We start from the raw sequence: 16347 nt of genomic DNA on the forward strand, positions 1-16347 counted from the left end.
GTAAAGCTGGACCCTCACAATATCTGGAAACCTCCGTGTTGAAATTTACCACAGCCCTTCTCTCCGATACTGTACAATAAATATTTTCCTTTGCTGTATTTTAGTCTGCACCGCATTGGTGCTCTAGTAAATTTAGCCATCATTTAATTTCCCCCAAGCACCGCTGATACAATCGCAGCCTACCTCTCTGTGTTTAGAAAGATAAGGGACCAAGCAATGGTTCTATAGTCCTGATAACACATGGAGCGGGGTCCCTCTGGAGTGCCACACCCTCACCCTCCAACCAGAGAAGCTGGAAAGCACTTTTGTGAAAATGACCTAATATCCAGCATTTGGTGGAAGTTGACTTTGGCCGGGCGCAGCAGAGCATTACTGGAGAAATATTGCGCTTTTGTGTGCATTTAAGACCCCTCTCTTCCTCACCGTGTACACGGCAGGAATTAAATTGGTGAGAAAAAGGGAAGTGAGAAATGTTTTAAAAAGCTCCTTTCGTGTTTGTTTTAGATCAGTGCTCCGCTCTGAATCCATACTAATCTTTGTTGTATGGAAAATACTCACAGTGCATTACTGGGGTTTAGCTAAGACGCTTTTTTTAAATGGAAAAGAAGACTTAAAGCCTCAGGGGAGCAGTAATATGTTCCGCTTCATGGCTGTTCACAAAGCTTTGAATGTTGGTTTCCATCAGAGCTGCTTTCCTTTCCATCAGAGGAATATTGCCTGAAGCCTTACAAGCATGAAGCCTCCATTAATACACAAATGTATATCTACAGTTCACCTGTAAGTAAGACTCACACAGCGGCAGGTAGAATCCATCCCATTGGTCAGTGTCTGCAGGCTTGTGCTGCAGAGAGAACATGCAACTATCACGTGAAAATTCACTGACATGTTTTTAGTTTTTCATTAATCTTCAATATTAAGAGCAGGATTGTCTTTCTAAGGACACACAAATGCAAACACTGGTCAGCTAATCTCAGATGCATGCTCACATAACAAGAGCTGCCATTCATTCTTCTGATGAAGTCAAGCAGTGACATTGCATTCCTCAGATATGCACCTTGCCTTTGCAGTAATGGAGAACAGCAGCTGGCTATGTGAGTAGCGTGACTGCAGTGAATTGCAGCGTAACTCATGCAAGACCTTGTAAATGTTACACTAATTGTGAAGTCTGTCAGCATCCAGCTCTGACAATACAATGAAAGGTGGAAGGAGGAACTTTCTCCTTATGAACAGCTGTTGGAGCCCTTTTCTTGTGCTGCCTCAAGCGAAGGTGGAATCAATACTCATAGCGTTATTGCTGAAACTTGGCTCTCGCCGACCAGCCTCTTGTCACTTTCAGGCAACGTGAACGCAGTTAACGAGAAACATAGAGGTTACTGTTTTTGCTGTTGGTGTAATTTCTTTGTACGATTACAATGGTCTGTTTTAGCTTGAGAAAAGATGTGTCTGTGTGGGAGAGCTGCAATGTGTTTACACTCAGCCTACCAGTGGACTCTCCAAGATTAATAAACACTGAAGATCATAGACAACATGTTGTCTGTCTTCATTTTCTAACGCTGTCAGAAGCTGACAAAAGCGAGCCTCGGCCTTTGAGCAATGAAAACGTATATGAGCCATTGGGATCTGTAAGCAATTTAACAGACTATAGATCTCATACAGCAGATGGATGAAATACTGCTCGTGTATAGCTTGTCTGTCGAAAGCATCAGTGGCAGTCGGGCTTTTATTAGTTTCTAGGCTCATAATGTTATAAAATAGGTATGTGTGAGCAAATAGCAACGACTAAAGGAAAAAACTAATGGCTGGCTGGCAGCAATTCGCAAATCTGAAGAAATTAACATCTCAGGAGAAGACAAGTAGGCATCAGGTGTCACTTCTCTGTAAGAAAGTCCAACACTAGCTTTTAGGAAAGCTGTCGCTGAACAGTCTCTGTGCTATTCAGGACAGCTGAGTACACTGAGTTTCTGAGTAAGCTCTGCCAACTGCCATCCAACCACAAAGAAAGACGGAAATTGATATTGTGAGCCTGGTAATGTAAGCCCACTGCTCGGCTTAACTTTGTGATGCAACTGCAGTGTAGTACAACTCAGCATTACAACATGAAGTCTCCAAAAAGTCTTTGCGAAGGCGCAGCGGGATTTGTTGCGGAGCCGTTTATGAATAGATAAGCGTACTGGAAAAAACTGGCAGCTGAGTGTAAAGAGTCTCGCCTTTTCTGTGGCTCTTCCACTGAAACATGATGATGAAAAGTATTGGAAAATGTAGTCAAAAATCCTCCTCGGAAAATTTGAGATACATGTAACATTTTGGTCCACACAGAAACATGTCTCTGAGTTGTTTTGGCAGTCATATGGACCTGCGTGGCAGCAGGCCAGCAGAGAGTTGTGGCTGCTGATTGCAGAAAATACATGCAGGTGGTGGGCTTGAGTGTTCGCACCACTTTAGACTGTTTGTGAAAATCTGAAATAAATGAAGATATTCACTTTAATACCATCACTGGGGGAAAAAAAGCCCCTGTAATTCGTAAGAAAACAGTTATTTCAACACACGCACTTCTTTTTTTTTTTCACCTAAAAACTCAGAATTTCTTTTTTCAGTTAATCTTTCTAGGATTTAAAAAGCAGAAGTACACCTGCTTTTCTTTTCCTGCTCATCTTCTGGTTCATATCGCGGCCATTGTTTGAAGACGCACCAAGTGAACTTGTCTTCTTCAAAAGCAGGAAAGGCAGAGAAATTGAAGCGTGCAGTGGACACGGGGAGGACAGACGAGAGACAGGCTAAAGCAAGGAGAACGGAAAGGACCGATAACTCATGCGGACATGCCGTATATATGTCATACGCGTACACCACCTCTCACTGCCGCGCAGAGAATTATATGCGCATTCATTCGCATTGCACACATACCGAGAGAGCTCTGTGAGAGAAAGGAGACTGATAGATTGAGGTGAGGATTAAAGTGTTTAGCCAAAAGAAGATGAGCTCTGAGGAGGTTTAGTCTCCTGGAGCACATGTGGCTTTCATTACCGCAGCTCAGACCTGTCCTCTGAGCTGTCAGAGACTGGAAGCATCTGCATGTGAATATGCATGACTGTGATTGTATGTAAATATGTTTATCATCTTCATATGTGCGCAATTACGAGAGCGACCGCATGTGTGCGCGCCGACACAAACACACACAAATAGCGATGTGTATTCTGACATCGGTTTGGAGGCATTCGGCATCCCTTTCAGCACATAATAGACACACTTGTTTATGCAGGAAAAATGTGAATTATGGACTTTTCTCTATTCTTACTCAACTATCTTTCCTCTTAGTCCATTTAATCTGCCCTCCACCGGCTCTCTGCGTCAAGCGTTCAAGATCTTGGAAAATAAACTGTCTGCAACGGAAACTTTCTGATATCACCCCCACACTGGACTCAGCCCACCCAATATGCACACAGCCAACACGGCTTATTTGTTCGCATTGCAAATGCCTGTTGTCTCCCAAACAATTTTTCTTGGATTACGTCACCAGTTGTTGATGTCCTCGCGAATTCATCTCAAGAATTACATTTATATTGGATTAAAGCTTGATAAGAAGCTCTTTATTAGTTTTCATTGGTGCCTAATCAGTCAGGCGTTCCACACATCACTGTTTCTAACTGTGGTATTTCCCCACATGCAATTATAAAGTACTTTCTCTCTGCTTTAGGAATATCTCCTCAGGCCCTCACTGGCCAGTTTTGTATTTTGTTTGCACGGTTATTTTCCTGGGAACGTTACTACCGATGCATCTTGTCCGTCTCCGCTTTGTTGGTTGAGCAACTGTCCCATGACGATACTTCTCACAACCTCTTCTGACGCTCCCTTTGCCAGCAGGTCGGCAACATGCAACTGTACTTGTCCATCTGGCTGCACAGCCAAAGCGTTATTTATGTAGTGATAGAGAAATTTCTTTCTGTTGTTTTAGTAAGAGCTTATGAAGACAGGGTGAAGTCTGTGAGAGCCGAGGGCCTGTTTAGTAGATTTGTTTAAGAGTAAGCATTTACAGCGCTGTTGCTGTGAGTTGGGTTTGAAGAATTTAAAGGGCCATTAAGAGGAGATTATTTGTTTGGAAAGTTTACTGTATGCATTCCAGTCTTGGTGGGTATAAAGGATCATGCATCACACGGCATCATCAAAAGAGTGGCGGGTGATTGATACATACACAGCTCACGTCTATGCTCAGGTCTGATGCAGGGCCTTAAAAATGTTGTGACTCCACATGTGTCATTTTAAAAAAAAGTCACTGCAAAAGTGTTCTGGTGCTGATGTCTTGTCCTCCCAGTGCAGGTTTGCTCATTCATTAAAGTGCTCCTAATTTCAAATAATGGGAGTCGCAGAAATTATCTCACCCCTGTGAAATGTCACTCTTGGATTTCTCAATCAGGCCCAGTGCCGGGCTTGAGTAACCTGGGATGATAAATGGGTTCTGAATGACTTCAGCTTTGGCCCTTGAGGCTTCGTAGGTATCCTAACGCATTAGTTCATGCAGCAATGCCTCTGCATATTTGTAACGTGCTATTTAGTAAACAGCTTTCCCACCGTCAGTGACAGTTTATCTTCCTTTGCTTGCTTTCCTTTGTAGAGTATCCCATACAGTTTGTCATAATGAAATGCCTCTCGTGGCTGAGCGGTGATAGCAGCCTTTTTCATAACGACAGAGGAACTTGGAAAATGCTTTTAAGGCTGACTCGAGGAATCCATCGTCAATGTTTTAATTTGCATGTTATGAGCCGAGCCGACCTGTTGAGCACTAGCCTCCCCTCTCGGCCCTCTGTTGTCAGAAAAGCATTCAGTGGAATGGCAGTTAGATGCATATGTGGACCATCTGGGAGAGGAAACGCACTTGGCCAACTTTACATACCATGGCCACAGGCTGCATTTGTTGACTGATTTTCTTACACCATGCATAATTTGCACAATTGAACCTCCCTGCACATGGAACCCACTGATCACAAATGAGCTTTTTTTTTTTCCCCCTAAAACTTCATCCTCTCCGAGCACATGTACTCCGTGCTTTGCTGCTCGATCTAATGCCTGTGGTTTGTTTCTGCCTTGTCTGCATGTCTTTACAGTACATTCTGGGAGTGTGTGTGTGTGTATGCCAAGCTACAAAATGAGCAATGGTATGAGCTCTGAGTTAGAGATACTCTTCAGACATATTCAGGGGCTTAGTGTTGGCAGAGCAACTGTGACATTCCTTTAGAAGTGGATAAAAAGGAGAAGAGCAGAGCCTCTCCACTCACACACAAACAAGGAAGCAGGAGACATGTCAGGTCAACTTGAAAGCCTATAGCATAGCGTGTTCTGCTCTATATGACTCTAGTATAAACAATTACATCAGAGGCTCAGTGGATATTGTGTAATGCGTGGAGTCGAAAATTAACATGGTGTAAATTAAGACATGGGAATAATGGTCTTTTGGACAGATGTGCTTGAAATAATGCGTGTTTGCAGAGGTGAGAGGCTTGAAAAGACTCGTGCTGGTGGGTTCAGACTGCCGCAGACGTCAGTGGGCATGGCAGCCTGGTTTGGCACAGCGATGCTGCTTTAAATCCAAAGAAAGTGTAATGGTGACTTTTACAGTTGCCCTTAATTTGAAGCCGTTCGCAAGAGTTGCTCAGCGCCCAAGTGTGTGGGTTTGTGAGGCTCTCCAAAGATACCCAAAGTTTTTCTTGCACTGTAGGTGCCCACCGCCAAATATCCCCTTTTAATTTTTTAGTATGATGCAAAGCTCCCTTATAAAAGTGAATAATTGCCACTCGTACCAACTTACTGACACGTAACACTGATCTCAACCTGGATGGTGTGAGAGTGTGCTTGCACACGGTAACAGCAAGCACAGATGTCAGAGAACAAGACAATAACAAGACCTTTTCCCTGTTTGTCTGTAGGATTTTTGACAGTTTTGCACTTGGGGTCATTTGGCAGAGAGGCAGGATCAGGCTTTGGGACCTCTCATTGATCGTGTCAATGACTCCATGGAAAAGGAAAAGCAAAAACAATATAAGGCTTCCCGCCAAAGTCGGCAAGCTCACATCAGCCAGCGAGGGAAAGACTTTGTGTGTAGCGGTGTGACTGTGTGAATACTTAATTAGTCCAACATGTGACTCGTCCTGCCTCTCACAGCACCGCATGTCCGTGACTGACAGCACAACCAAATCTTGAGGTGACCAAGAGCAGGGGAGGTCAAAATTGAGGGAGGGGGGAAGAAGAGGAAGCAAAGGGGGAGCTTCAGTGTGTCCACATGTCTCACGCGATCTGGAATCACCATCGCACGTCACGTGACTCTTGCTTCCATTCAGCTTGTCCTGCGTCACCTTGTAAGAATGCAACTTATCCACCAACTTGGAAGCAAAACTGTGTGATAATTTGATACTGATAAAAATCTGCTGTCATGACAGTGAAGGACAAAATGATGGGCTTAACTTTCAAAGTGAAAATTTATATGGGACCACAGCTGAACAGCAGAATCTGCCTGTCAGTCACAGTAAAGCACTGAGTCCCCTGGGCTCTTGAAGAGGAAGTTTATCTTCATAAAGATTTTCCATCACATTACAGAAAATTACAGCATTTGTATTATGCTGTAGCACGTCTTTGTGCTTCTTGCAGCTACTCTACTCTTCACATGTTTGTTTGATTAGCCATTTTTTGCATACCAGCACTGGCTTCCAAGTCAGATAACAGTATTAAAGATGTGTATGAGTTACAGTACAATAACCTCCCCTTGTGAATTAACCACTTGTTCTTATGAAGCTTCCCTGATTAAATATGACCTGAAACCAAGAATACAATGAGAAACAAGTCCCAAAAATTTCCTGGACATTCCAGTGCTCCAGCTCCGAAGTCTGCTCTCCTCGCGTCTGCCGTCAGTTACAGTGGATCTCTGCCATGGAATTCTTTGCTCTCTTAAATTAAACCCTTCACCAGACCCAGCTGGTTCACAAAGCAGAGAGCGAGAGAGAATGAGAGGGGAGAAAGGGGGAGGAAAATGGAGGGGATGGAAAGGAGCGAGCAAATATTTCTCTCGCTTCTCATGTTTGGCTTTCTCCATTTGCTGCTATTAACACCTCATGTCTGGTCTGCACAAGCCCTTAGACACCAACTGGAGAGGAAAGAGTGAGAGGAAAGAGACAAGGATGGTTAAACCGACAGAGGAACGGTAACAGAAAAAGACTGTGCGCCGAAAATATTGTTTTGATTAATGTCTCTTGTATTCCTCTGGTCCCGAAACAGAGAATTACCTTACCTAACCCCAACGGAGAATGAGCAAGACGTTTCAGTGCAGAGATTGAAACCAGATATTTCTGTTCACACTGGCTCACATCCATCACTTGTTCTGGACTTGTGTTTGAGAACATGACTGGTGACTGAAAGTACTAGCCACACTGTCTGGCCAGTTTTAATCCAGCGTAAGTCTTCGGTTTAAATAGCTATCTGCAGGAGGCATGGCTGCCTGTCCTTCGTCACGTTTTCATTCCATTGAAAAACAAGATTCCCTCTTCTTTGCCGGAGAAGCTTTAAACTCATGTACCCACAGTGAAATCATTTTTAAACAAGCGACGGCAAATTAATCACCCACCATTGCTAGGCAATGCTCAATTATTCATAACCGCAGCACAGCAGATTTCACCTCAACAACCTGTTTGTGCACTTGCCACTTCACAGCTCAGAGCCAGGGGTCTTTTCTCAATGGAAACTGGCTGGCAAACAGTGTTTCTGTCACATTTCTTTTTTTCAAGGTATCTAAATGGAGGAAACTTTGATGCACTGCTGCGCCGCATCACTTACCTTCCAGTTTACTTGGCCCCCAGTCCTCCCTCCTGTGTTGTATTGGGTTTCTGTGCCGTTTAGAGCACAGGCCTTCTTTGGGTTCTTTTGTCTAAGGTCCAAATGCAATTGGGGTTTCAAGTAGTCTCTCGAGCTTTTTATTACGACTCGAGAGTCACTGAGAAAATTCAGAGCTGTATTAATGTACAGAAGTCCTTCAGCTTGACAGTAATCAGCCAAATATTTGGAGCGGCACCAAAGAAAAATGATGATTTGATATCAGGGTAACGGTGCAGGCTTTCCAAGTGTGCAGACCATGACAGCAAACAGCAATGGTGTGGACTCCCGCTAATGCGTGAGCTAAGTCGGGTCTATTTGTGTGAGCTGACGTGCTGTAATAGTAGTAGTCCAACAAAAGCCTGCTTGTTTGGACTCACAAGATGGTGTAAATATAGCTAAACAGAGGGCTTTTGTACAAAACTCAACCCTCCATCTCCCAAAGACACAATCAGTGGATGAATGCCAAACTGCCAAAAGTCCAGATTTTGTTAGCGTGTCCTCTCTCTTTGAGCTCAAACATACACAACCTCCAGGGTAGCTTTTTTAAAACTGTAAAGCATTGTATTTTCCTACGCTCCAGTGATGTCAGAATTACAGAAAACGAAGCGTTTCTTCTTTTCTTTCTTCTCTAAACTTTGCCTCTGCCCAAGGCCTGCACTCATACCCTCTCGCTCACACACACACACACACACACACACACACACACACACACACACACACACACACACACACACACACACACACTCAGAAGTATTCTGTGTGTCTGGATTGTGTCTCATGATCTCAATCAGACAGTTGAGCTCAACCTGGCAGATGCTGGACAACCTTTAAAACCGCTGCCAGGTTGGGCTGTGCATGTGCGAGCACAGGTGGGCCAGATGATGGATGAATAAGCTAAAAACCTCCAGGGTCCTACCTGTCTTCACTCTTTTCAAGTCTTTGGTCCCCACTAACATGCGAAAGCCTCCTCTTGCTGTAATCTCACACCTACAAACATGCCTCAGATTGGCCAGTGAGACAGTCCAGTGCTCTTAGTGTAAAGGAACACATCAAACCAGACCTTTAACGCTTCCATTTTTATGCCAGTTCTTTAACATTTCTGGTGTGCATTGCTTACTGATAAGCTCAAGACAAATAATTCCTCGTGTCAGCCGAAGACACATTGGGAAAAGGAAAGCCCAGGATCAGAGAGATTTATATAAGAATTGATTACTTCGAGGTGTGGCTGGGGATGGTTGAGCAATCGAGGGGAATCAAGCTGAAAGCGTTGAAGGAGATGAATTATCACAAGGACGCTCAGCTTAGCCTTTGGACTCATATTGCATGCTAAGTCTAGTTGCCAAACCCTTTGCAAGGCCGATGCCCACATTTGTTTTGACTCAGTCATGAAACTTTACTCTCCATCTTCCCCTCTGTCTCTCGCTGCACATTTCCCACCCTTTGTCAGTATCATTACCTGCACCCCGCGGCTTGCTGAACTGACACCAGACCTCCCGCCCTCCACTCCGAATCTCGCCTTCTCTCCCCCCTCACTCAGCTCATTTCCCATGCTTACTCGTTCTCACCCCGAGATTATTTTTTGGCATACAAGCGTTGATGAAAATAAATTCCTTGGTCGACTAGCCCATTGGCAGCATCCAAATTTCTTCTGGTTTCGAAAACAGTCATTACTCCGACCTGTTTGTCTCTGATAAAAGAATTTGGTTAACTCACAGCTTCTTTTAATTCAACTCTGTGAAATACAGCTCTGACATTAATGTTCCTAACATGTTTTAAAACATCCATTCCCATATGTTAACGCCAAGTAATAGGCATTTATCACTTTGGCAGTTGTCTGGAGATACTTAAGTTCAACATAATGCATCTAGATGTGAATAAAATTACACTATCTTGAGGGGGTTTTTTTCTTCTTCTTCTTTCTGTTTAAATTATAGCATGTTTTGTATCTTAAGAAATCTAACATATAAAGTTAAGCAGGGATTTTATAATCTATTAAATTACCTTTTTTCCCAATGATTTAAAGCCACTAAATTCAAGCAATCTAAACCTTTGTCTGACTGTACTTTCCAGTGTTGAATTTTCTAAATATGCTTTCTTAAGAGTCAGAGCTAAGGCAAAGCAGAATCTGTTTTCTGGAGCTTTTTTAATACTAATCTAGTCTCTTATGATCAATAGGCAGGTGGCGAGCATTTTTTCTTTTGCTCTTTCCCCACGTTCTTCTCACATTGTTTGTTCCTGTCTGCTCGCAGGGATGTGGCTTTATTCATGTGTCAAGTGAAGCCAAAAAGATTAGTTTGGGTATTTAGGGGCTCAAAAAGTGCAGACTGCTCCATCCAGTGTTTAGAATTAAACATAACCAGATAGGGAACCAATTTTTTTTATGGTATTTCTCTCATGCGTTTTAGCCAGTTGGGGTCAGCTTTATCCCATGTACCCAAAGTAAAGTCCTTGGCTCTAAAAACATACACACAAGTGTTTTCAATCAGATTTAATTGGGCACACATGACATTATATCTTATGCCATGACATTTATTTTTTTTACTGTATGGTGCGCTGTACTCACAGGTCTTGGAAAATGTTTGAGTGATGGCTTATTTTTCTTTAGGAGTAACTACTGCTGGGTAAACCACATCTAACTCATTATAGCCACATTGAAAGAAAACTGTGTGCTTTTCTTTAATTTGTTATCATCTACACACTTCAGTCCGTTTGTGAACTGTCACTTTTTTATCATCCAGGATATGGAAATCTAGGAGGTGGCGGCCTGGGGCCTGGAGGCTATGGAGGAGGTGAGCTGAAACTAGAACAGCTATGTGTATGTTAAACACAGGGGCAAAAACTCACTAACCTTTAACCTCTTGTGTCGCTTAGGTGGCTATGGGGGCTACTATCCGGGAGCTGGATCAAAGGCTGCTAAAAGCGGTAAAATGCAGGGCAGAAAATGTCTTGGTAGAAATGTAACATCGGCGGCTAATAAAAGAGTGACGGCATCAGCGAACAATTTTTCCTTGATTTCTCATTAAGTGCAGTGGAAACTGGAGGTTCATCAGATATGATGGATATTGGGATATTGGCTGTTGGAACGAGACACCGTTTATGTTTCAATTACTTGTTTTGATTACTGAAGCGATATTATGCTTCTTTTGAAATTCAGTCCTGATATCTGAGGTCTAAAAATGCCTCAGGACTTTAAGGTCTGAAGTAACTTCCAGGATTACAGTGAGACATTCCTGCAGAGGTGGAATGAGCTTGTCTGCCATGTGAAAGCTTGTTGTTAAACAGAAACATTGCCTCCCTCTTATGTTAAATCTGTTTTGGTTTGGATAATTGTAAACTGACATTACCGATGTCACTGTAATCTGTTAGGTTCTGTCCACTAAACAAAAAAACAACACGCATTCACAGATGAGGCTCCTGCATGGATCTGAAGTGCATCTGAAGTTCTGGTTGTCCTGCTCACAGGTGCAGGAGGCAAACTCATGTTTTGGCCCGTTGACAGACTACTGTACAGACCAGACTGACACTGACTGAAGCGTTTTGAACTCTGAAAGATCTGCATGCTCAAATGTTAGGAGAAAGCCAAAGTGAATGTTTCACATTAATGGTAACTCGGCATGGAAACACAGTTTGGCAAACATGCGTACATTTTTAGCATGTACTTGCAAACCTTAGACAGTGTGAACCTCAGCAGAGCCTGGCCTGACCTGAAAGTCTGTGCTGTATTCAGACACATGAAGTCAAGAGGGCTCAATCATGGCCAAGACTTGACTATGGCACAGAGCCTACCGTTAAGTATTGATTGGCAATGGCAAGAATCAGTCTGTATTGTTTTCATGACACTGAAAATAACAGGTCCTTCCTCTGAAAGAGCACAGATAAAACAAAACATTCCCTTGCCAGAGTTTGCCTCACCAGTTCCCCCAGAACGCATACTTACAGGCAGTGCGCAATGTCTGTCCAATAAAGTGTGTGGACTTTAAGATAAAAAAAAAAATTAACCAAATAAACCATTGTGTTTTATCCAGCTGCCAAGCTCCCTTGAAAGTGAAGCTGACAGCTCATTTCCTGCAGGAGGGGTTAGCCAGCGAAATGAGGCATTTGATGAAGTGAGGAAAATGCCATGCATGCTGGCTGCCGTTTCTGATTAAAGCAAAAGTCAAAAGCCATGTTGCTTTTGGTCACGGGGGTGATGATAAACTGCAAGGCCCAGATTAGCTGCTCTCATTACCGCTGACCAGCAAGCGGACCTGCCACAAGCCACAAAGCGACTCATTGCTCATCTTTAGTGGCACAGGGCCCTCTAGTGGTGTTGGGATGTACAACTGTACAGTGGTACAAAGCATCTTATTGGTGTCAAAGACTAACACTGAACTGAACGTGACTTCAAATGTATGTTTATGTCTGCATATGAACAGGGGTTGGAGGAGGAGGAGGTCCTGGAGTCACTGGGACTGGACCTGGACTGCCTGGTGGAGGCAAGGCACACACCTAATATCATTTTCCACCTTTTCTAATTTTTTTTCATTTTATTTTAGCTCTGATTTCTCGAGTAAAATTGAAAGCCAGTCTTACTTTTGTTAGGTACTCACTAGAATAGATTGTATATAATACATTTTCTAATATATAATAGTAAGAAAGAAAGGAGTCATCTGTGTGAAGGGGCAGAAATCCCAGTTTGGCCAGGATGTGTGTGTTCTGGACACTGTGTCTTTTTCACACTCCTTTCTTTAAGCAAAAATAATATTATGGCTTCTTTTCTTTATTTTTTTTCAGCACCTGTTATTCCTCAGACCGGCCTTCCTGGAGGTGGTGGCGCAGGAAAAAAAGCTGCCAAAGTGCCAGGTTTTGTAGACTCAACAATAAACTCAGAGTGAAGACAGACAGGATGCAGCCCACCAGGCAGTGCAGCCACATCAAAAATATTTACCAACAAAACATATAAATCTGCAAAAAAAACCCAGAAAAGCTTATATAGACAGTAGTGTGCAAAAGTCTTGCGTTACCACTCGTTTCTTTATATTTTGCTAATAAAATGTGAAACATGCGCAGTAATTTATTAAAACATGTCCAAACATACATGAAAATACAGGATATAGCGTAAAAACACAGAGATCTTGAAAGTCAGTTGTGGTATGTCCAGCTTTATACTTTGGCACAGCCTGAACTCTTAGTCAAAATTTCTTGTAATTTCTTGTAATTTAAAAGTAACCTTCAGAAATAGTTCTGAAGGACATTCAGAGCTCTCCTCTGGATGTTGGCTCGCTTTTGTTCCATTCTCTGTCAAGATGATTAATGTTAAATAATGTTGAGGTTTGGGCTCTGAGAAGCCAATCCATGACTGATAATACTTCATTATTTGTTTTTCTATTCACATATGCTTCTCCTGCCTTAGCAGTAATTTGGGGATCACTGTCATGAAGCCAAATGAAGCCATTCCCAGTCAGACATTTTCCAGATGGTATTGCACAGTGGATCAAAATCAGACTCTTCTGCTTTGATAATTTCATAAGGTTTAACAAGATTCCCAACCCCACTGGCTGAAAAGCAGTTCCAAACCTGTGTTCTCCTGACCTGAACCAAAAATGTCTTATTTTGAATTATTACTCCATATAAGACCAGCCCAGTTCTTGTGTAGTTTAGCATACGTCAGTCTTTTCTCAGTAAACATCATATCTCAAAAGACGTCACCAGACATGACTTCCAGTTGCTGTTCATCTGCTGTAGATAAAGTTTTAGGTCTGCTGGTTCTTTTTTTGTCTTCTTTGTCTTTGTCTTCCACTTGTCCAGTTTCCTCACTGTTTAAGGACACACTGCACACCATGCTGACACATGCCAAGTTTTCAGTTAGTAGCTCTTTGAGAATCACTTAGTTGCTGTAAAAATACAAGTTGTGTTGTCTTTAGAAATTTGTTTTTACAAATTCAGCTAAAGAAATGGGAATGTATTGAGTGTTTCTGTGACGGGTGATAGTAACAAAGTCCCTAAAGATACATTTTAAAATTGATTGTTTGCTACACACTGCACTGATTCATTCATTGAATTAAGGACTTCTTTCTGCTTGGGCAGTTCATAGGTGATTAGGTGCTTTAAAAAACAAAAAACATTCCTCTGAAAACAGTCAGGTGCAAGACGTGAACTGAAAATGAAAGATGAAGAAGTATTCCCTGCTTTAAAAACATAACAAGAAAGTGCCTTAGAAGCAAAATATCGTATAAAGACCTGATGGGAGGCTCAAGACTTTTGCACAGTGTTGTACATAAAAGCAAAGGATTATACTGAGTCTTGTCAAATGTCGCCTTAGAAAACAGCAAATCAACATTCTTTCAAAAGAGAATTCCCCTGATAATATATTAAATGTAAAGGCATTTTTACATTGCTGAAATAAATTTCGATGAAGGTGAGCTATCAGTGTATACAGTATAATTCATTTAGTTATAGAGGTGAATTCAATTTGTATCAACCAGGCAAAGGCTCAATGTGTAAGCATTTTCCGCTTCCCATTTGGCTTATTTTTCTTTTTGTGGTTTTCGGACATCTAAATGTTCACCGTCAACACTGCTGTTGATCCCTCACATATATTTAAACATGGGTGTCTTCTCATTGGCTGTGGCAGGTGTGGGTGTACCTGGCCTTTATCAAGGTGGACTGGTGCCTGGACAAGGTTTGACTCTTTCATATATTAATCTGGGGAACTTTTACTCCTTTGTTAGTTTCACCATGCAGACTGTCAGTCATTTAAAGACAACTGCAGGAATGTCTGGTTTCTTCTGTCATCTTCAGGGTTTGGTGGACGTGGAGTTCTGCCTGGAGTGCCCACTGGGTCTCAACTCAATCCCAAATCAAGTAAGTTCAAGTTTTTACTGATGGGTGTCAGCTGATTTATTTTCAGTTTTATTTCATTGCCAGTGAATCCCAAAAATGGTAAATACCAGCTCTAAAAAGGCTTACACTACTGACAATCCTTCACAGACAATATTTGTAGAGTTCCCAGTGTAAGACATACTAAACAAATGTACATGAATAAGTAAAAGTGCTGGTGTGGGTCCAGAGAGTAATGCCGTAGCACTGTGATGCATGGTTCCAGTGTGCTTTGCTTCGTCACTGCAAAAATCTTCATGTGTCTCACTGGAATATCTCATTTTTCTTATGTAGTTGCAGGAGGAGTAGGAGGAGGACAGCAAGGTAACTTTATCAATGATTGTTTGTTATTGTACAAGTAAATATTTCTGGGGGGGGGGGGGGTTATCCACTCTGTCTGCTATTATCTAACCCAGATTTAAATGTTTTTCTTCTTCACAGGTGTCCGTGGGTATGGGGGACCAATGCAGCCAGGAGTGTTCCATGGATACCCCCTCAAATCACCCAAAGTGCAAGGTGTGACATGAAATTATTCAGTGTTTGCATTAATTCTTCTACAGGCATGTGGCATAATATATAATTTTGTGGTTTAATCCCTGCTAATGTTAAATAACTTTAACATCAGCAGGATTATTATTATCATTTTGCAGACTACAGTCTTACTTATCTTATACTTAACTGTACTCTAAGATTTTTCTGTGGCAGGTTTAGCACTGTGTTATTCTAATGAGAGAAGAGTGTATTTGGGGTCTCAGACACATTGCTTTTGTTTTGTTCGTCTTTCTGAAACCGAACCTTTGTGTTCAGGAGCTCAAAAAAGTTGTTTCTGTTCATCTGGACGTAGCGTTTTCAGTTTGAGAAAGGCACTGGATGAGTGAAGAAACATTTCTCCCACTGAAAACACTACGATCAGGAGAAACAGAATCAACCTTTTGCGTTGATTGTGTTCACCTGAACGTAGCGTTTGCATATGATGATGTGTGCACATATAAAATAATTCCAGCCTCTGTTTTTCACTCTCTCTCTCTTTAGGTGCCTATGGAGCAAAAACTGCAGGTGGAAAACTTACATATGGTAAAAATAAGTTTATTCTTTGAAGTTAACATCTTTGAAGTTTGGTTTCAGTGGAAATTCACCATTTAGTGATCGGCGTTGTATCCATGCATCAGGTTATGGCGGCTTTAATGTTGCACCTGGACTGCCAGGAGTGCAAGGTGGCCCTGGGTCGAAGCCAGGATATCCTGTTGGAACTGGTATAAGTTTTCACAATTTGTTTCCCTACGAGATGTGGAGTAGAGATATAGAATTCACTTTTTTCCTTTTTTTGCAGGAGTGGGACTTGGGGTCATTTCACCTGGTCAGGGTAAAGTTGTTCAGTGTAGTAGTTTACCATACTGATTGAAGTAAATGCTTCCTGTAAAATCAGTATGTCTGCATGTAACTGGACTTTCTGCATTCTGCTCCATGTTTAGGTGGTACTGGAGGCTTTGGAGCTGGTGGTGGTGGCTTTGGTGGCACTGGTGGGCTGTATCCAGGCCAGGTGTCAGGAGGTACGATATCTAGCACTTGGCAAGAAAGAAAATTGCACACCAGCACACATGCTGAAAAAAGTCACACAGCTGTCAAATGAACTGTAAG

The 16347-nt window shown here is 42.3% G+C and overlaps 1 protein-coding gene across 11 annotated transcripts in view; it reads left to right on the forward strand.

Annotated features, from left to right (window-relative positions):
- Positions 1-16347, forward strand: part of elna (elastin a) — a 54542-nt gene that overhangs the window by 17630 nt on the left and 20565 nt on the right. For all 11 annotated transcript variants that reach the window (XM_082502837.1, XM_082502828.1, XM_082502829.1 and 8 more), the window contains exons 6-17: positions 10590-10640; positions 10723-10773; positions 12267-12326; positions 12625-12693; positions 14465-14512; positions 14632-14694; positions 15004-15033; positions 15151-15225; positions 15742-15783; positions 15879-15962; positions 16040-16072; positions 16182-16259. In XM_082502837.1, the coding sequence (XP_082358963.1) occupies positions 10590-10640; positions 10723-10773; positions 12267-12326; positions 12625-12693; positions 14465-14512; positions 14632-14694; positions 15004-15033; positions 15151-15225; positions 15742-15783; positions 15879-15962; positions 16040-16072; positions 16182-16259 (684 nt within the window). The remainder of the gene's footprint in view (positions 1-10589; positions 10641-10722; positions 10774-12266; positions 12327-12624; positions 12694-14464; positions 14513-14631; positions 14695-15003; positions 15034-15150; positions 15226-15741; positions 15784-15878; positions 15963-16039; positions 16073-16181; positions 16260-16347) is intronic.

Source organism: Aulonocara stuartgranti (assembly GCF_965226115.1).
Source record: "Aulonocara stuartgranti genome assembly, chromosome: 14".
NCBI lineage: Eukaryota > Metazoa > Chordata > Actinopteri > Cichliformes > Cichlidae > Aulonocara > Aulonocara stuartgranti.